Here is a 21,786-nt window from a genome sequence, read left to right on the forward strand (position 1 = left end):
CAATCATTAAATAGAAAAGGAATCATATGATGATCTAAATATAACTACACCTATGATGTCATGAAATGTGTGACTGCTGTGCAAGGGTTCTGTTCGGTTCTAGTGTCACGTGACTTGATTGCTTGTGAAAGGAAGTCGAAGTCGGGAATATCGGAGATAAGGGTAGTGGGTGCTAATGGAATAGAGATGTTTGGAAATGTAAAGGATGGGTTCGGGTTAGGGTTTGTGAAGGTTATTGGTACAGACACTGATTGAGCACTAATGACAGGCGCTTGTGACGGGCGCTTAAAGGATGTTTTACAAGTGTTCAAGTAAGAATAATGGTTTGTATTTGGAACTTGTGACAACCATGCAAATATTCTCCCCATTTTAGGTCTACATGTGGCTTCGGCCCATTTATAGCAATAGCCAGTCCTTGGGTGGAGAAAGATAACTTGACCATCTATTTGGAGCATGAGGGTGCAGTTCTTACTGTCATTAGGCAATTCCAGCTAGCAAGTCCTCCCTTCATGTATTTTGGGTAGACCACAAAACTGACGGAAAACTTAGCTAAGAGATATCATAGCTGGTCTACAATATTGTATGTGATAGACTTCACTGTTCCTGGACCAAGCCATAACTATTCCTCATAGTTCACGCCAACAGTATCATCCACGGTGACTTCACTGGGGTGAGTTCAATCTTATCGATGGTTCCGATTCCATTGAGATGTGAGCTCCAGCCTAATGTGTTGATCCATGGTGATGGCACTGCGTGTGTTGCTGACTTTGGCCTTTCGTTGATGTATTCCGAGTTTATAGTTTATAAGCACCTCTCAGGCTTCCTGGACTTCCACGCTCAAAGGAAACATGCGATGGATGGCTCCCGAGCTACTTGGAGAGCAGGAGGATGGCTCTCAAGCTCGGCTAAGCAAGCAGAGTGACATGTATTCATTTGGCGGTATCATGCTGCAGGTACGTCCGGGTTAATTTTGACCTCTCATTGATATCACGAGCTCCACTTGTAGGTCCTCACTGTCATATACCATATTCCTGGGTACAGATCCGAAGATCCGGATCTCAGATCCAATCCAGATCTGATGGACATATCCATCGTCCGGTCCACAGATCCGATCTAATCCTTATTTCATGTCCTGTTCATATAACTCTAACTATCGTTCATCTCCTTTCGGCATTCCTGTACACCAGTATACCGGTTATTTTTTACTTCTGTTATGCTTACTGATCTGCTACACTTACTGATCCACTTTAGCTTATACTTCGTTCCCGGTTATGATTCGTTACCCATCTGACTCACCGATATGCTATACAGGATTGATTCCTATAGTCTATATATCCGTCTCTGTCTTTGACAGTCCTTGCCCGTTAGTTTCTAGCTCGGATCGGATCCGGATTAGCCATTACTATATACGTTCAATATCCGAAAGCCTTAACGGATCCGTTACGAGACTTATCCGTCTCAATATACGTGATACTCTAGTACTCTGAAATAAGGGGCAAGACTCGGGAAAGGGGCACAGTGCACAAGCTGAGGCTGAAGCCCTTCGGATCCGATACTACTTGAGTATGGTCTTAACAGTATATTCGAACTCATACCTTTCCGAGTTACTTACACCTATCATGCCTCCAACCAAGACACAAACAACTCTGCACGCGGTCGGACTTACCTCCCTCTGTCGTGATCCGACACCCATAGTCAACACCTTCACCAGTTTCTCTCAGCGATGCGTTAGTCGTGGACCCGCTCAAACCATATCCGAACTCCTTAATCGTCGACACCCGGAAACCCCTACGCGCACTCCTGCCGCAGGGCCTCCGGACGATGATGATGATCCTGACGATGGTGATGATGACTTCCCTGGTCATCCACCCGATGACAACGGTGGTGATCCAGATGATGATCCAGACGATGATGACGATGAAAACGACGGCTTAAACCCACAGGACCGCATTATGCTTCGACTATCAGAAGTCATCGATAACCTTGCTCGCAATAATCATCGCGCACCTGCATCTGAAGATTCTAAAGTCAAGGTCCGCGAACCGGATACCTTTGACGGATCCGAACCACGGAAGCTCCGTGCGTTCTTCGTCCAGTGTGAGCTTAACTTCCAGAGCAAGCCTAAGGCCTTCCGTACCGGAAGGGCTAAAGTCAACTTCGCCCAATCCTACCTTAAGGGTATGGCTCTTGAATGGTTTGAACCGGATCTCCTGTCCGATGATTTGGACGATCGTCCGGATTGGATGGACGACTATTCCGTGTTCATGCTTGAACTCCAAACCAATTTCGGACCTCACGACCCATCCGGTGATGCAGAAATGCAGCTCAAACAGCTCCACATGTGTGACTGACAGCGCATCAACAAGTACGTTGTGGAATTCCAGCGTCTTGCTTCACAGGTCCGTGGCTGGGGCGACGGAGCCTTACGACGCCAGTTCTATAACGGACTTCCGGCCCGCATCAAGGATGAAATCAGTCGCATGGGTAAACCCTCTACTCTTTCCGAATACAAAATCCTCGCTCAGACTATTGACGTCCGATACTGGGAACGGAAGGGAGAGATCTCCCGAGAGACTAAACCCGCTTCATCCACTACCCCTAAGCAATCCGCTTCTGACTGGACCAACGCCAATGCGTCCGGATCCGGAAATAACAAATCCGGAAACTCCAACTCCAGTAACCAGAAATCTGCGAAGCCATCCAGCTCCTCGAGCTCGTCCGCTCCTAAGGTTCCGGACCTTAATTCCAAGCTGGGTAAGGACGGAAAGTGTTAAAATCGTACTCAAGTAGTATCGGATCCGAAGGGCTTCGGCCTCAGCTCGTGCGCTGTGCCCCTTTCCCGAGTCTTGCCCCTTATTTCAGAGAGCTAAAGTATCGCGTCTAGTGAAACAGATAAGTATTGCAATGGATCCGTTAAGACTTCCGGATATCGAACGTATAGAGTAACGGCCAATCCGGATCGGATCCGGACTAGAAACTAACGGGTGAGGACTGTCCGAAGACAGAGGCGGATATGTAGACTATAGGAATCTATCCTAAGTCTCGGAGTAGACAAGAGTAGCGTACTCAAGTCCGGATGGATATCGGAGGGACTCAGAGTCCAGACGGAATGAGTGCAATCTAAGATGATATTCGAACTGATCTACTACAGCGCATATACCAAGGTTTATATACTACGGATAGCTAACGGAATGATCAATAAGCAAAGGTGCGAGGCTATGTATGAAAGTATAAGCAAAGTCTAAGTGGAGCGTATTGGTAAGTTGGATGGATCACAAATCATGAACCGGGAATGAAGTACAAGTAAAAGCGGATTCGTAAGTGTAGCGGATCAGTAAGCATAGCGGATCAGTAAGCAAAGCGGAAGTAAAGGATAACCGGTATACCGGTGTACAGGAATACCGAAAGGAGATGAACGATAGTTAGAGTTATATGAACAGGAAATGAAATAAGAATCAAAGCGGATCTGTGGACCGGACGATGGATATGTTCATCGGATCTGGATCGGATCTGAGATCCAGATCATCGGATCTGTAACTGGATATATGGTATATGACAGAAAGTTAACGTCCGAAGAGCGGCAAGAGAAGATTGGACAAGAAACTCTGCTTGTTCTGTGGCAGACCCGGCCATACGGCTCAGGAATGCAATAAGTCTACTTCGCGCGCTGCCAAGGGCCGCGCTGCAGTAGTTGCTCCAGAAGTCAAACCGGAGGTCTCTACTGAGACAAAAAAATAGTCCGTGACCCTCCTAGCTCCGTGCAGGAAGAGGGTCGCGTTGACTCTGCCTGCACAAAGGAGTTAAGACTCAACGCTGTCGCGCTCTTGGATCCGACTTCCCTCTGTCCATATGTTTCACTTCCAATACTCCCATCCGTATCTGATTTTCCAGCTCTTGTAGATTGTGGTTCTTCTCATTGTTTCATAGACTCTGCGTTCATCTGAAAACATAAAATCCCTACATATCCGATACCCCTGACTCCGCTCCGCTTGTTTGATGGTACTTGTAATAATACTATTCCGAAGCTATAGATTTGTCCGTCCATTTTCCGTCCGGTGTAGTCACCTCCGATACGTTCTACGTTACCCCTTTGGATTCATCTTGTTTTATCGTTCTTGGATATAGCTGGCTCACCCGACACAATCCGTTGATTGACTGGGTTTTGGGCAGCATCGAATTCCGGACGACATCTCATGGAATGCATCGACCCCTCCGACGTCACTTCCATCCTTGGATATCCCTCCTTCGATGGAAACCATACCTCCTCTGACTACATCCGTACCCTCCGCTGATAATACCGTTCCTAACATATCCCTAATCAATGCAGTCGCCTTTTGTCGGGCCTGCAAGTTAGAAGGATCGGTCCAGTTCAGTATATACCTTCATCCATCCGGTGTCGATCTCCGGTCCGTGTCTCTCTCGTCCGATCCTCCGGATCTATCCAAAATTCCTTCGGACTATCATGAGTTTGCGGATGTCTTCGACAAGGGAAAGCTGGCCAAACTTCCTCCACATCGTCCTTATGATCTGAACCATAGATCTGGAAGAAGGAACTAGTCCTCCCCTCAGAACTATCTATTCTCTATCCACGGTTGAGCTTGCAGCCCTCCGGAAGTTTCTTGATGACAATATTGCCTCTGGACTCCTCCGCTCCTCATCCTCTCCTCATGGAGCTCCGGTCCTATTTGTCAAGAAAAAGGACGGCTCTCTCCGCCTTTGTGTGGATTTCCGTGGACTCAACCAGATCACTAAGAAAGACCGATATCCGTTACCCCTCATTGCCGACCTATTAGACTCTCCGAGCCACGCTAAAGTCTATACCAAAATCGACCTCCGATCCGCTTATCATCTTGTCCAGATAGCAGATGGGGACGAATGGAAGACTGCCTTCCGAACGCGCTATGGCTCTTATGAATGGTTGGTAATGCTGGAAGGTCTCACTAACACTCCAGCAGCATTCCAACGCTTTGTCAATAGCGTGTTTGCTGATATGCTGGATGTATGCATTATCGTATATCTGGACGACATCCTTATCTATTCCCATGATCTTGCAGTCCCACAAACAACACGTCCGAGAAGTACTCCGTCGACTCGTAAACATCGTCTCTATGCCAAACCCGAAAAATGTGAATTCCATTCCACTTCCGTTGAATACCTCAGATACCTCCTATCTCCGACGGCTTGACTATGCCGTCCGAGAAGATCCAAGCTATTACTGACTGGCCGGAACCTCGGAAAGTCAAGGATATCCAGTCCTTCCTCGGATTCGCAAATTTCTATAGACGGTTTATATTCAACTACTCGGATATCGTGGTTCCGTTAACACAGGCTTACACGCAAGGATGCTCTGTGGAACTTTTCCGAAGATTGTCGGAAATCTTCGAAGAACTCAAGAAAGCTTTCACTACTGCTCCAGTGCTTACTCATTGGATGCCGGATGTTCCTATAGTAGTGGAAACCGATGCCTCTGACTATGCTATAGCCAGAATACTTTCCATTGTATGTCCGGACTCAGAGCTTCGTCCGCTAGCGTTTTACTCTCGTATGCTAACCGCTCCGGAACTCAACTACAACACCCACGACAAGGAACTCCTAGCTATATATGAAGCTTTTCGGACCTGGCGACATTATCTAGAAGGCTTGGCCGAGCCTGTAGATGTTGTCACGGACCACAAAAACCTTGAGTACTTCGCCACTACCAAACTCCTCTCTCGCCGTCAGGCTCGCTGGTCGGAATTCCTTCATCAGTTCAACCTAATCATCGTTTCTGTCCCGGAAAACTCGGAGTTAAACCGGATTCCCTTACTAGATGCTGGGACGTCTATCCCAAAGAGGGGGATGAGGACTATGCTCGAGTTAACCCTCATAACTTCCATCCGGTATTCACGTCCGAACAGTTAGCTTCGTCCCTACGAGCCTCGACCTTAGTAACTCCGGTTCTTAGAGCAGCTGTTCTAATGGATATTGATGATCTTCGGAAAGACATCCTGACCGCACTCCCTAATGACCCTATTGCAACCAACCATCTTCCAGGTACCTTCGGATCCGAGATGGACAGTGGACGATAGGGGTTTCCTCCGTTGCGACAACCGTATATATGTCCCAGAATCCGATAACCTCCGACTTCGCGTCCTCTGTAATACTCATGATCATCCCTTATCCGGGCACTTTGGTCAACACCGAACCTTAGACCTCATCCGACGCGAGTATACATGGCCGGGTATACGCACCTATGTTAAGGACTACATCCGATCCTGCACTACCTGCGCCCGAGCCAAGGTTCCGAGACATAAACCCTACGGATTGCTCAAACAACTCCCCATACCAGAAAAGCCATGGAATTCCATCTCTATGGATTTCATAGAGCAACTTCCGGACTCATCGGCTTTACAGCCATCCTTGTTATCATAGATTGACTATCCAAGCAAGCAATATTTGTTCCAACTCACGATACCATTACCTCTCCCTGACCTCGCTCACCTGTTCCTACTTCACGTGTTTTCCAAGCACGGAGTTCCATCCCATGTTACCTCGGACCGTGGTACAGAATTCGTATCCCACTTCTTCTGATCCTTAGGAAAAGCATTGGATATGGTCCTCCACTTCACATCCGGATATCATCCGGAAGGAGACGGACAAACCGAGGTGCCAACCAAACCCTAGGAACAATACCTTCGGATATATTGCAATTATCAGCAGGACAACTGGTCGGAACTACTTCCCTTAGCAGAGTTTGCCTACAATAACGCTCCAAGTGCTACTACCGGAGTATCGCCCTTCTTTGCTAATAAGGGTTATCATCCGAACATATCCGTCCATCCAGAACGCGAATCTATCCTCCATCTGTGCTTGCGACTATGCTATAGACCTCGACGACCTTCATCAATTCCTCCGAGAAGAAATGGCTCATGCCCAAGAAAGATATCAAGGACCTGCGGACAGCTAGACGGAAACCCGCTCCGGATATCAATATCGGAGATCAAGTCTTTGTCAAGGCTAAGTACTTCCTGGTCCACTCGCCCATCTAAGAGACTCTCGGAAAAGAACCTAGGTCCGTTTGAAGTCATATCTTGTCTGGGTACACATTCCTTTACCATCCGAACTTCCCGAATCCATGAAATCCGTCCATCCCATTTTCCACGTCTCACAGTTAGAACCATCCGTTCCGAACACAATTCCTAATCGCATCCAGCCCCCTCCACCTCCGGTTGAAGTCGACGGAGAACCAGAATATGAGATATCCGAAATCCTAGACTCGAAGCTAGACCGTTGTAGACATCAATGCCAACTCTTATACCTCGTCTGATGGTCCAGATACGAAGGAACGGACGAAGAAACTTCGTGGTTACTAGCCACGGAACTCGGAAACACGTCCGACCTAGTCTCGGCTTTCCACACCGCATATCCAGACAAACCCGGTCCTATTGCTATACAATGAATACACAAAATGGATATACAAGTACATTAGTAGCAGAGAAAGCGGATCCGGATTCATCAGCGTCCTTCTCAGTGGCCTTGGATTGGGCTGCCTCAGTGATCCGAATTCCATTCCGGATCCCCTCAAGAAGGATGTTCTGGAACTCCCTCTGCTGCTCCAAAAACGCCTCCAAGTTAGTATTCATCCTCTCCATAGCAGCCCTACTCCCTTCCGCCGCTCCGATACTCTGCTGGAGTAATCTGTTGGTCCGGACCAGCTCCGCTACAATGTTGGTAGCAGCAACAACCCAGGCCTGATCATCATACTCCACTTCCACCTCATCCGCTACTGCCATCCTCATATCCGGATCGGAGTCGGACTCTGCTGGCGCTTCTTACCCTTGCCTCTCGGAGATGGGTTCTCAGCAGTGCGCTGCCTCTTCTTAGACTTGGAATCCTTGACAAGTCCAGGCCTTCCGGGGCAGGTAACCTTATCCTTCCGGCACGGATTGCAAGCCTTGATCTATCTGAACGTTAAGAGTCACAGATCCGAAAAATCAAGGACGACTCACCAAGGAATTGCTATCGGCATCAGACCATAGACAGATCCGATTCTTCTTAGCGCAGCGAGTACAAGACCCATCCTTATCCGCTGAAATAGCGCGAGTCTACGAATCCAATAAGGAATGGATCCGATAAGCCATGGATCCGATGGTACAAATCATAACTCACCATTTCTGCTACAATAGCCCTGCGCCTAGTCTCCTCCGCTTCCCTTTGGATCTCGGCCTGTTCAATCTTCCTAATCCCATCCAAGCGTTTCCGTTCTGCCTCCTCCTCTTGTTGCTTCCACTTTTCAGCCTCTTCCTCCTTCCGAACCTCGTCCTCAGCAGCAGCCAGTGCGGCCTGTACATCCGCCAGAGTCTGCCTAGCGGTCTTCTTAGAGCCGATCTGTTATCAGCCATGTTTGAGTTAAGCTAGTGGTAGTGAAAAAGTGGGGAAAGGAAGGAACACCTGCGACGCTTTGGCATCCGTACATCTGTCAAAATCTGAACTCAGCAACTTCTCCCATCAACTTCTCTATTGTCTCGCACTCATACCATCTGTTCCGGATCGCTGATTCTCATGCCTCTAAGGATCGGCCCTAAGGGGGGGATACTGTCATATACCATATTCCCGGATACAGATCGTACAGATCCAATCTAATCCTTCTTTCATGTCCTGTTCATATAACTCTAACTATCGTTCATCTCCTTTCGGCATTCCTGTACACCGGTATACCAGTTATCCTTTACTTCCGTTATGCTTACTGATCCGCTACACTTACTGATCCGCTTTAGCTTAGACTTCATTCCCGGTTATGATACGTTATCCGTCCGACTTACCAGTACACTGTACACATACTTTGCTTATACTTCGTACATAGCCTCGCACCGTTGCTTATTGATCATTCCGTTAGTTATCTGTAGTATATAAACCCTTGTACATGCGCTGTAGTAGATCAGTTCGAATATCATCTTAGATTGCACTCATTCTGTCTGGACTCTAAGTCCATCCATTATCCGTCCGGACTTGAGTACAATACTCTTGTCTACTCCGAGACTTAGGATTGATTCCTATAGTCTATATATCTGTCTCTGTCTTTGGACAGTCCTCGCCCGTTAGTTTCTAGTTCAGATCCAATCCGGATTAGCCGTTACTATATATGTTTGATATCCGGAAGCCATAATGGATCCATTACGAGACTTATCCATCTCAATATACGCGATACTCTAGTACTCTGAAATAAGGGGCAAGACTCGGGAAAGGGGCACAGCGCATGAGCTCAGGCCGAAGCCCTTCGGATCCGATACTACTTGAGTATGGTCTTAACACTGACTCAACACACCAAATGGCATTGTTAGTAAGCACATTCTTACCAATCCATGTGATGATTCATGCTTTGTAATCAGGGCCTCCAAAAGGTATATAAGGAGCCCAATTTTGCCATGTAATAAATGGAGCACTTCCCACCTTCACTCATCTCAAACAGTGTGAGATTAAGTAAGAACCTAAGTACAGGCAATTCATTAGCCTCACAGTAAGACTAAGAAACATTTATTCAATTATATACTACCTTACAGGGGTTGATTATATAATCTATCAGCTATTCTAACTAAGTTTAACCCATACTATTTTCCTCTCTCTTTGACAGGAAGGGAGACATGATTCACGCTACACATTTCACACTACACGCTACACGAGCGAGCCCCTTCAGTGACAAATCCCGTATTATACGGGTCACCCGACCTACATAATATCCCGTGTAATACGGGCCAGCGGATTATGGGCCGATGTTATGTATATACCCGATGTTGACGGGTGGGCCGGGAGGAATATTATTTCCAATGGAGACGGGTGGGCCCATCTATGCTGATGTTATATATATCATCAATGATAGCAGATGGGCCGGGAGAAATATTATTATGGAGATGGGTGGGCCCATGTGGGTAATATGTAGAATAGGATTGACATATATTATAGACCTGAGGAGAGATGTATAGCAAATAGTATTATATAGATGGGTGGGCCGATGTAGGGAAATATTAGATAGACGGGTGAGCCAAGGGTGGGGTGAATTATTTATTACATAGACGGGTGGGCCGATGTGGGTATTAGATAGACGGGTGGGCCGAGGGTGAGGTGAATTATTTATTACATAGACAGGTGGGCCGACGTGGGGTAATATTAGATAGACGGGTGGGCCGAGGGTGAGGTGAATTATTTATTACATAGACAGGTGGGCCGACGTGGGGTCATATTAGATAGACGGGTGGGCCGACATCGGGTAATATCAAGTACCAAGTACTAAAACCCAAAACCCAAAACCCAAAACCTGAAACCTGAAACCCAAGCCCTGAACACCCAGACTCGGGACTCAAGAGACTCAAAACTCGAAATTCAAAACCCAACTGGAAAGTCATACATTTTTACGAGTTAAGAAAATTCAAATTTAAGATGATATGAATTTTTGTCATCTGGAAATACCGAGTACCGAGTACCGAGACCTGATACCCAAGACCCGAGATTCGGCACTCAGTAGTCAGTGAAATGAGTACAGAAATACATAAGATACTACACATTAGTGTCAAATTTTGACTTGTGAATCACAAGTCTCGAGTCTCGAGACTCGAATCACCGAAGTACTGACTACCAAGTACCAAGTACTGAGTGCTGAGTGCCGAGTGCCGAGTGCCCTGAGGCTTCCGGGTATTAAAACACAGATAGCCCTCGCTCTCAGGGGGTCATCAGAATTTAGATCACCTCAAACGGATGTGATTTGGGTGAGATATGAGCAAAATACTATATACCGGGTGAATTTCAGCATTGGAAGTTTGATGCTTTCGATGTTTTTGATGTCGGGTCTTGATGCTTTCGGGCATTAACATGTAGATAGCTCTCGATCTCAGGGGTGTGGCAAAATTTAGATTGTCTGAAACAGATATAATTTGAGTGAGATATATGCAAAATACCACACACTGACTACCGAGGGCTGAGTACCAAGTGCCGAGTGCTGAGTGCCAAGTTCCGAGTTCCGAGTTCCGAGTTCCGAGTTCCGAGTTCCGAGTTCCGAGTTCCGAGTGCCAAGTACCCCGATGCTCTCGGGTATTAACACCCAGATAGCCCACGCTCTCAGGTGCCTGTCAGAATTTAGATCATCTCAAACGGATGTGATTTGAGTGAGATATGAGCAAAATACTATATACCAGTTGAATTTTGGCATCAGAAGTTCGATGCTTTCGATGTTTTTGATGTCTGGTCTTGATGCTTTCGAGCATTACTATGTAGATAGCCCTTGATCTCAGGGGTGTGGCAGAACTCACATTGTCTCAAACAGATATAATTTGAGTGAGATATTTGCAAAATACTATGTATATACTGACTACCGAGTGCTGAGTGCCGAGTTCTGAGTTCTGAGTTCCGAGTGCCAAGTGCCGAGTGCCGAGTTCCAAGTGCCGAGTGCCGAGTGCCCCGATGCTTTCAGGTATTGACACCCAGATCATTCTCACTCTCAAGGGCCCTGTCAGAATTTAGATCATCTCAAACGGATGTGATTTGAGCGAGATATGAACAAAATACTATATACCGGGTGAATTTTGGCATCAGAAGTTCAATGCTTTCGATGTTTTTGATGTCGGGTCTCAATGCTTTTGGGTATTAACATGTAGATAGCCCTCGATCTCAGGGGTGTGGTAAAATTCAGATTGTCTGAAACAGATATAATTTGAGTGAGATATTGTTAAGACCGTAGCTCAAGGGTAGACGGATCTGAAGGGCTTGGCCTCAGCTCATGCGCTGTGCCCCTTACCCAAGTACGTGCCCTTAATTTCAGAATGAAGTCCAGATGGAATCCGACGAAGTCCGAAGGACTTCCGGAGGCTGGCTACTCTGGTTGAGTGCTGGAGGACTTCCGGATGAGCGCGGGAAACTTTCGGATGAGTATAGGAAACTCTGGAAGAGTTTCACCCGCTGCATTAGATCCGAAGGTAAGCTCCCTAGATGGAAACACATAGAAGATAGGCTGCAAGGGACAGAGTCCAAAGCAGGATAGGGTAGGAGGAGTGGTCCGAAGGACAGGACGTCCGGAGGTCCGAAGGTTGCGTCGTCCGAAGGTTGCGACGTCCGAAGGTTACGACGTCCGAAGGTTACGATGTCCGGAGGACCGGAGGAGTGGACAGGATTCTAGGACAAGAGAAGAAGGGCTACAACGGACAAGGTCCGGAGTAGAAACAGACGGAGGTAGACTACACTATGGTAGAGTCGGATAGACGGGGTTTAGACAGAAGTCTTGGAAAGACAGGAAATGCCGGAAAGGCAAAGCTTCGGCTTAGGGAGTCAATCCCTAAGCATGGATATAGACGGAAGGATAAATCCGGAGGACCGGAAGGTTGGCCTAGGGAATCCTTCCCTAGGCCTAAGGAAAGGCAATACTAAGATGGACCGAAGTCCGAGATCAGAATGAGTGAAGTCTAGGATGCGAGAGAGCAAGTCTATGTTGAGCAGAATCTAAGATGATATTCGAACTGAGGAAACTTTACAGGAGTTGTACAGAGGTTTATATACTGGACGGGATCCGAGAGGATCAGTAAGCTGAAGACAAATGCTATGTACAAGCATGTGGAAACATATTGGTAAGTATGAACGGAACATAAACAAATGAACTCGGAGATGAACAAAGTACAAGGATCAATAAGCAAGATGGAAACACAGATAACCGAAGTCCGGAGTCAAGAGGATTACCATAAGGAGATAGACGCTGATTTAAGGTTTGAGCTTCGGATATGAGTATAGGTCGGATCCGGAGGTCTAGAGATATCGGATGAGGCGTCTGGATATCGGATGAGCGGATCCGGAGATCTAGGTGAAGACAAGACTAGGATATAGATCATGGATATCATCCGGTAGTCTAGGGAAGGTAAAGTCTCAGGTAGGATGAGCTCGGATCCGATGGGATCAAGGGTGGATGAAGCAGGCTTAGCTGCGGAGGTCCGAAGGTATGGATATATGGATGTACGAAGGTGTACGGATCCGAACCGATAGTGGACTGGAGGACTGCAGGCATGGATAAGGGTATGGAGTCATGGATAAGGGTATGGAGGTCCGGATGTGCATCCGGAAGGCGTCCGGAAGGCGTGGGAACATCATCGGACGTAGGTCCAGAATACGGGATATGACAGATATATGCAAAATCCCATATACTGACTACCAAGTGCTGAGTACCAAGTGCCGAGTGCTGAGTGCCAAGTGCCTTCCGAGTGCTGAGTGTCCCGATGCTTTCGGGCATTACCACCCAGATAGCCCTTGCTCTCAGGGGTCCATCAGAATTTTGATTATCTCAAACAGATGTGATTTGAGTGAGATAGGAGCAAAATACTATATATCAGGTGAATTTCAGCATTGGAAGTTCAATGCTTTCAATGATTTTGATGTCGGGCCTCAATGCTTTCAGGCATTGATATGCAGATAGCCTTCACTCTCAGGGGTCCTTCAGAATTTGGATCATATTTTCGCATCAGGAGTTTGATGCTTTCAATGATTTCAATGTGAGGCCTAGATGACTGTGTTCATTGACATGTGGATAGCCCTTAATGTCAGGAGTTCACAGAATTCATATGGCCTCACATGGACATATGAGGTAATGTAGGACATTCTCAACACATCAGGAGACACATAAAAACACATCATAAGGCACTACATCATGTCTTCAATAGTCATACCTATGTGTAGTATGATAGTGTGATCTTTAATATACTGTTCAGGCTGACACTCATCAAGTATCACAGGTCTATTGTACAGACTTAGAATAAAATACAGTAGTCTTAACTTGATAGTCATTACACGATAGTCTTCACTTGATAGTCTAATATGATTGTTGATTACTACATAATACATAAGCTGTGAGGGTTAGGATTATTATGGAAGATATGACAGTCATGGTTATTAAGAAAGCTTATATTATGCCTAGCAAGTTAAGACTATTGAGTTAAGACAATCATATCCTTAGTCTAGTAAGCACTGTCAAAGCTTGTGACCTTCTGGTAACCGTGTGGCAAAATCATATTTTGCTGATGTATATATCTTGTGATTGTAACTTTCTTGCACCAGTGAACAGTGATTGCCTTGAATTTCGAGTTTTTTTGTATTTAGAGATACATACCACTGACAGATACTGTTTCAGGGACTGGAACAGTACACTGGAAGCCAATCTATCATATTATACATAGGTGTGATCATAGCAAACCTGATGCAGTCCCTGATGATGGGTTTTTATGTTTCTCCTGATGTTTTAGAATTTTTCCCACACAAGGCTGACAACAAAAACATTGAACCTGCGAAGCTCAGACACACCCAATAAATTGTATTTTGCTCATATCTCCCTCAAATCATGTCTGTTTGAGGCAAAATATGATCCCCAACATCCCTTCGATAGTATATGCAATATATAAGGATACTAGGACAACAGGATTTATTCCTGTTGTGCTATGTGCTTACCCTTGGTGCAAGGCCTGACATCAAAAATCACCCGATACATAATATTTTGCTCATATCTCACTCAAGTCTTATCCGTGTGAGACGATCTGAATTGTGACAGGCCCCTGAGATCAAGTTCTATCTGCTTGTGAATGCCTGAATGCATTGAGGCTAGACATTGCAAACATGGAAAGCATTGACCTTACAATGCTGAAATACACACAGTATATGGGATTTTGCTCATATCTCACTCAACTCTTATCCATTTGGGATGGGCTAAATTCTGCCAGACCTGTGAGATCTAGGGCTATCTGCATGTCAATGCCTGAAGGCATCGAGGCTTGATATCAATAACATCAAAAGCATCAAACTTCTGATGGTGAAATTCACTTGGTATATAGTATTTTGCTCATATCTCACTCAAATCACATCCGTTTAAGATGATCTAAATTCTGATGGGCCCCTGAGAGCGTGGGCTATCTGGATGTTAATACCCGAAGGCCTCGGGGCACTCGGAACTCGGAACTCGGCACTCGGAACTCGGCACTTGGCACTCGGAACTCGGAACTCAAAACTCAGCACTCAGCACTCGGTAGTCAGTATATACATAGTATGGTGCAAATATCTCACTCAAATTATATCTGTTTCAGACAATGTGAATTCTGCCACACCCCTGAGATTGAGGGCTATCTACATGTTCATGCCTGAAAGCATCAAGACCCGACATCAATAACATCGAAAGCATCGAACTTCTGATGCCAACATTCACCCGGCATATAGTATTCTGTTCATATCTTACTCAAATCACATCCGTTTGAGATGATCTCAATTCTGACGGGTCCCTGAGAGCGAGGGCTATCTGGGTGTTAATACCCGAAAGCATCAGGGCACTCGGAACTCGGAACTCGGCACTCGGCACTCAGCACACAGCAGAAAGCTTGATTGCAACACTGAAGGCACTGAGGTGGATGAGGGAACACCTCCTGACAGTGATTGAATGCCTGAACGCATCAGGGCACTCAGCACTCGGCACTCGGCACTCGGCACTCGGAACTTGGTTCTCGGCACTTGGCACTTGGCACTTGGCACTCAGCACTCGGTAGTCAGTGTGTGGTATTTTGCATATATCTCACTCAAATTATATCTGTTTCAGACAATCTAAATTTTGCCACACCCCTGAGATCGAGGGCTATCTACATGTTACTGCCCGAAAGCATCGAGACCCGACATCAAAAACATCGAAAGCATCAAACTTCCAATGCTGAAATTCACCCGATATGTAGTATTTTGCTCATATCTCACTCAAATCACATTTGTTTGAGATGATCTAAATTCTGATGGGCCCCTGAGAGCGAGGGCTATCTGGGTGTTAATACCCGAAAGCATTGGGGCACTCGGCACTCGGAACTCGGAACTCGGAACTCGGAACTCGGAACTCGGAACTCGGAACTCGGAACTTGGAACTTGGAACTCAGAACTCAGCACTCGGCACTCAGCACTTGGGACTCGGCACTCAGCACTTGGGACACATTAAATCATATCTGTTTGAGATGATCTAAATTCTGATGGGCCCCTGAGAGCATGGGCTATCTGGGTGTTAATGCCTGAAAGCATCGGGGCACTCTGCACTTGGCACTCGGCACTTGGTACTCAGCACTCAGTAGTCAATATATTGTATTTTGCATATATCTCACTCAAATTATATCCATTTCAGACAATCTGAATTCTCCCACACCCCTGAGATTGAGGGCTATCTTCATGTCAATGCCCAAAAGCATCGAACTTCTGATGCCAAAATTCACCCGGTATATAGTATTTTGCTCATATCTCACTCAAATCACATCCGTTTGAGATGATCTAAATTCTGACGGGCCCCTGAGAGCGAGGGCTATCTGGGTGTTAATACCCGAAAGCATCGGGGCACTTGGCACTCGGAACTCGGAACTCGGAACTCGGAACTCGGAACTTGGAACTCGACACTTAGTGCTCAGCACTTGGTAGTCAGTATATTTTATTTTGCACCTTTCCCAAGTACATACCCTTAATTTCAGAATGAAGTCCAGATGAAATCCAATGAAGTCCGAAGGACTTCCAGAGACTGGCTACTCTGATGGAGTGCTGGAGGACTTCTGGATGAGCACAGGAACCTTCCGGAGGAGTATAGAAACTTCTAGAGAAGTACAGGAAACTCTGGAGGAGTTTCACCTGCTGCATAGGGTCCGAAGATAAGACTTCTGAAGGTAAGCTTCCTAGATGGAAGCACATGGAGGAGAGACTGCAAGGGACAGAGTCCAAAGCAGGATCAGATAGGAGGAGTGGTCCAGAGGACAGGATGTCTGAAGGTTGCGCCATCTGAATGTTCAGATGTCCAAAGGTTAAGATGTCCAAAGGTTATGATGTCTGAAGGTTATGATGTCCAAAGGTTACAATGTCTGAAGGTTTTGATATCCGAAGGGTAAGATGTCCGGAGATCCAAAGGTCCGGAGATCCAAAGGTCTGGAGGTCAGCAGGAGTGGACAGGATTATAGGACAGGAGAATAAAGGCCACCATGGACAAGGTCTGGAGTAGAAGCAAACAGAGGTAGGCTACACTTAGGTGGAGTCGGAGATAACAGGAAGTAGACATAAGTCTTGGAAAGACAGGAAGTGCCAGAAAGGCAAAGGTCCAGCTTAAGGAATCAATCCTTAAGCTTGGATAGAGATGGAAGGACAAATCCAAAGGTTTGGAAGTCCAGCCTAAGGAATCCTTCAGGTTGGACTCGGATCTCAGTACACTTCACTTGATTTTTGATATCCGGGACTCCATAGTCGGAACTTGAGTCTTGAATCTCGGGTGTCAGGTGTCGGTTGTCGGTTGTCGGGTGTTGGGTGTCGGGTGTCGGGTGTCGGGTGTCGGGTGTTGGGTCTCGATGGTCGGGACTCAATATTTGGGACTCGTTGGTCGGGACTTGATACTCGATTGTTGGGATTCAATGGTCGGGCATTGGGTTTCAGGACTCAAATCTCGGGCTTTGGGACTCGGGTTTCAAGACTCGGTAGTCGGGACTCAATGGTCGATTGTCGGGATTTGATAGTCAGGGCTCGGATATTGGTACACTTCACTTGATTTTCGGTAGTTGGAACTTGGCATTTGGCATTTGGTAGGCTTGGATGATGTTGGCTTTCAAAGATCTATTATCATATATTGCTCAATGAAATACCAGACGATCGGAAGTGTGCTGGACATCACATATTCATTGGTCGAGACCCGGGTCTCGGAACTCGGTACACTTCGCTCGAGTTTCCACTTCACCCCTTTGCAAGGCTCCATGCCATACTACATCATTAGATGACTTTGAATTATTACCTCCATGATATACAACTAGCTGAGCTCCATCATGTCTACAATTATCATTCTCCTGGGCCCACCGTTTATATTATATACCCCTACATCGGCCTACCCGTCTATGCAATATATGTCTACCATTGGCCCACCCGTATATAATAAATCTTTCACCGCTCCCTCGGCCCACTCGTCTACAAAATAATACCAATACGTCGGCCCACCTGTCTACAAAATAATATTAATTCGTCGGCCCACCCGTCTAATATGATATATATCTGGGCCCACCTGTCTATGTGATAACAAGCACCCTTGATATACCCAGCTATTTGATACATATCTACCTTGGTACACCCATCTACATAATATCCAACTACCTCGGCCAATCCGTCTATTGAAAATTCATGTCCATCGGCCCACCCATCTACTTTACATATTCCCCACCTGGGCCAACCCGTCTCCATCGGGAATAATAACACTCCCGGCCCATCCGTCACAGTCGAGGATATATCTACCTTCGGCCCATGGTCCACTGGCCCGTATCATATGGGATATTATGCACGTCCGTTCACTCGTATAATACGGAGATATGTTACTGCAATATGTGTACGAGCATGCTAACTCTCAGACACAAATCATACCGTAGACTCAGTATACAGAATCAAATTGTTTTAAACTAAGCAAGGAACAAGGAAAGAAGGTATATTGAAATAAATCCTCCCAAGAACTCACACATTATCTACCACGAAAACTAGAAAAGTTGTAGACCGTGTACTTAAGGACTGGCAATAAGTCTTATTCTATATAGTTGTGTTGTCACTATATAAGCGGCGTACATAAGACCCTTAAGTAAGAGGACAACACGTTAACCAAGTAGAGTCCGAGAGTGACAAACAAAAGTCTAAGAACTGATAGTTGCCAGCATTGGCAACCACTGGCAAGCCTCAAATCTAATTAAGGTCTGGCTGCTGGTGGACGAGTGTGACAGAGATACTAATATGTATTGAAAGGTGGGTAGAATTTAAAAGTTGTCAGCATTGGCAACCAAGCCTCAAATCTTTAAGGCCCAGCCGCTGGTGCGAGCATGACAGAAATGCCATTGAAAAAGTAATAAGGACGCAAATCAAGAAATGCCGCATATTGAAAAAATGTAGGTGGAATGTCTGTCAGATGGGCACAAGCTATTTGGCCTTTCGGCCAGACCTCCATGTAGTCTGAGCGTTATTGCTCCCAACACCCAAACAAGTAGAATCCACAGTAAAACCTTCACCTATGACAAGATTATCAGCTGTCTTGGCTTTGCGTCAGGGCTTTGGTTTTGGTTTGGGGCATGCAGTATCAGCTTTCACAGGACCTAAATGTTCAACTCCAACATGGCCATCTTGATGCCCCAAATCAAGGTCCCCCATTGTGGAAGATATAGACTCTGAAGGAGCTGGAACAGGTGGAGCTACAATAGTGGGAGCTGCCATTGCATTGACAGTCAGAGCTGCGGGAGGATGATTCAGAGGTGCGGGAGGATGGTTCAGAGGTGTGGGAGGTGCGGGAGGTGCGGGAGGTGCGGGAGGATGGTTCAGAGGTGCAGGAGGACGAGCCTCATCTTCGGAGTCTGAGAGTGGTGAATTGCGCAATGACGAACCGACAACATTCAAATGATTTGGGTTGAAGACCGGTCCTTCAAGCTCCTGTTCCATGGCACGCTCAAACTCTTCTTCATACATGTGGCCTGGTCCATCATCATGGGCAGAAGGAGGGACAGAGGATGAAGTCGAGAAGAGAGCATCATTGAAGAATAAGATAACCTGGCGCGCCCAGGAGCCTCCAGTCAGTAGGCGTTGACGGAAGAAGTTATGGTATTCGCGGTATGGTATCTTAGTGGTCTCCCCAATCTCAGTCAGTTCTGCATCACCCAAAAGTAGGAAGATTGCCTGATAATTGAGAATAATGAGTCATAGCCATAACAATAGCTCAAAATAGACTTACAACGACAGCAGCAGCAGCAATCATACCTGGTGTTGTGGCCCGTAATTTCCAGATTTTGGCTTTCATCCTAGAAGATGCTGCGCCTGTGGCAGCCAATGACGATTTTCCGAAGAGTGATACTTTCAACACCTGTTATACATCATACAGGGTTTATTGGCCTGCACGACAACAAAAAAGAGGAACGTACTTGCACCAGCTTTGCTGATTTGAGCATCTCGTTTGGTACTGGCTTTTCGGGTGTAGGAAACAGCACCGGTGCAAACTTTGTATAGTCACCGTGGGGACTCAATAAAAGTGCACGACATCCAGGGTCTTCATGTCATTTATAGCCACATATGAATATATTGGCGTTCAGACTGAAGATGGCGCCAGCACATGCCTTGACGTCTGAAGCCATTTCGGAACGAGCATTACTGACACCCATCCCGAACTAACAACATTTGGATCAGAACACGAGAATACATTGACAGGACAGGCGTGACATACCTGTGAGCCGAAGCTTTGATAATTCATCAATTCACGCTCTTCTGCAGGAATGAACTGGAAGAGTTCAGCCTTCACACCATCCTCCATCGAAACCCCACTTATCCAGCGCTCCTTGCTGTTAAGATCAATGTCCGGACAAGTACGCAGTGGTAAAATCTCGAGGTTAATCCAAAGGCAGTGAGTGATAGAGTATTTCCTCCCAAGAACCCGGATGGTATCTTCCTTGGCTGCCATCGCAAGATCGTTTGGGGTGAGATTGTGTTGCTTGCGACCTTTGGATGTTGCCGCCTCGAGGAGCGCATTCCTCTTCATAGTCTCCCGGTATCTACCACGCAGGTTGAGTAGCAACTTCTGAGTGACCTCGAGAGCCTAGTAATTGTGAACCAACTGATTAAAACTGTATTATCAAACTCAATAGGAATGGAATAGCTTACCTGACGGAGCTCCTGAGGTGTTGCATCTACGGGTGCAGGTGTGATTGCGGTGCAGACGTGTACAAGTTCTTCGTCTGAGTCATCTGAGTCGGACTCTGATGAGGACTCAGAGTCAAATTTGGCATTGGACTCTGGTAGATCTTGATGCTGTGGCATGATGCGCAAAGGTGAGAGGACTGGTGACTCGAAATTGAGTGGAGCTGGAGGAATCTGTATTAGTATCACTGCGAGTTTATATGCAAAACTCACGGTCTTAGACTGGGTCTTGCGCTGATAGGCGAGCATTGCAATTCAGAACGTTTTGGGGACCCGAGGGCAACACCACGCACAATTACATACTAAACCTGTAGCACGAGTAGCGATTACACACAAATCAGCAACCCAAAAGTAAAATACACACCTGTTACGCTCCAAAAATGTCCAAGTACAACTTGTAATGTGTAATGACCCACGTGTGGTGTCAATGTGGTAATTTCCAGTGCACAATTGTACCCTGCCAAGAGAGGGCAGCGTCATAAGAAACCATGATGAGTACACATGTCAGTGACTTGTCAATGTCATTATTATCATGACAAACCTATTATTAATGATATTCTGAAACACCCGAACATGGTGAGGAGTCGGGCCTTGTTGCGAGGGTGAATGAGTGTTCTGGCTCATAGACAAGTGGGTCCTGTACGAGGGTGCTGTGAGTGTGCCCAAATAAATTACGGTTGCCACCGAGTTATTTCAGTGGACGAGCATGACAGAACTGCCTTTAAAAACACCTGAATTGCTGGAACTGCGCAGAGGTCCAGCGCACAAACATACCTTGTCCCAGAAATGTTGAGCTTGCTGGAAGTAACCGCACCACAGTTCTAAACCTCCACCCAAGGTCTGTATACCAGCAAAAAGGCCCTAGATTGTACAGCGTTGACAGCAGTCAGGACCTGAGTGGTCTGCTTGGTCTGTTTTCCTTCGATGAATGCTTGCAATTCCCTATAATTTGTCAACAGTAAGTGGCAAATGATGAGCGAAATCGGCATCTGGTCTTTATAAAATAGTTTGCAGACCTAACATAATGGTGTATGGCGACTTGGATAAGATATCTGGATACATATGCGCCACTACTGATTGGGATCTGGAAAAAGGGAG

The 21,786-nt window shown here is 46.3% G+C and overlaps 1 protein-coding gene across 1 annotated transcript; it reads right to left on the minus strand.

Moving 5' to 3' along the window:
* Positions 1–19,053: 19,053 nt before the first annotated feature.
* DFJ58DRAFT_726356 (uncharacterized protein) lies at positions 19,054–20,937 on the minus strand (the record flags this gene model as incomplete). Its single annotated transcript, XM_041385355.1, has 7 exons — positions 19,054–19,677; positions 19,733–19,861; positions 19,920–20,044; positions 20,108–20,162; positions 20,219–20,587; positions 20,653–20,862; positions 20,902–20,937. 7 exons carry the CDS (start codon positions 20,935–20,937, stop codon positions 19,054–19,056), a joined length of 1,548 nt encoding a protein of 515 aa, XP_041245371.1.
* Positions 20,938–21,786: the final 849 nt, after the last annotated feature.

This window comes from Suillus subalutaceus (genome assembly GCF_016647625.1).
Source record: "Suillus subalutaceus strain FC151 chromosome Unknown DFJ58scaffold_35, whole genome shotgun sequence".
NCBI classification, from domain to species: Eukaryota; Fungi; Basidiomycota; class Agaricomycetes; order Boletales; family Suillaceae; genus Suillus; species Suillus subalutaceus.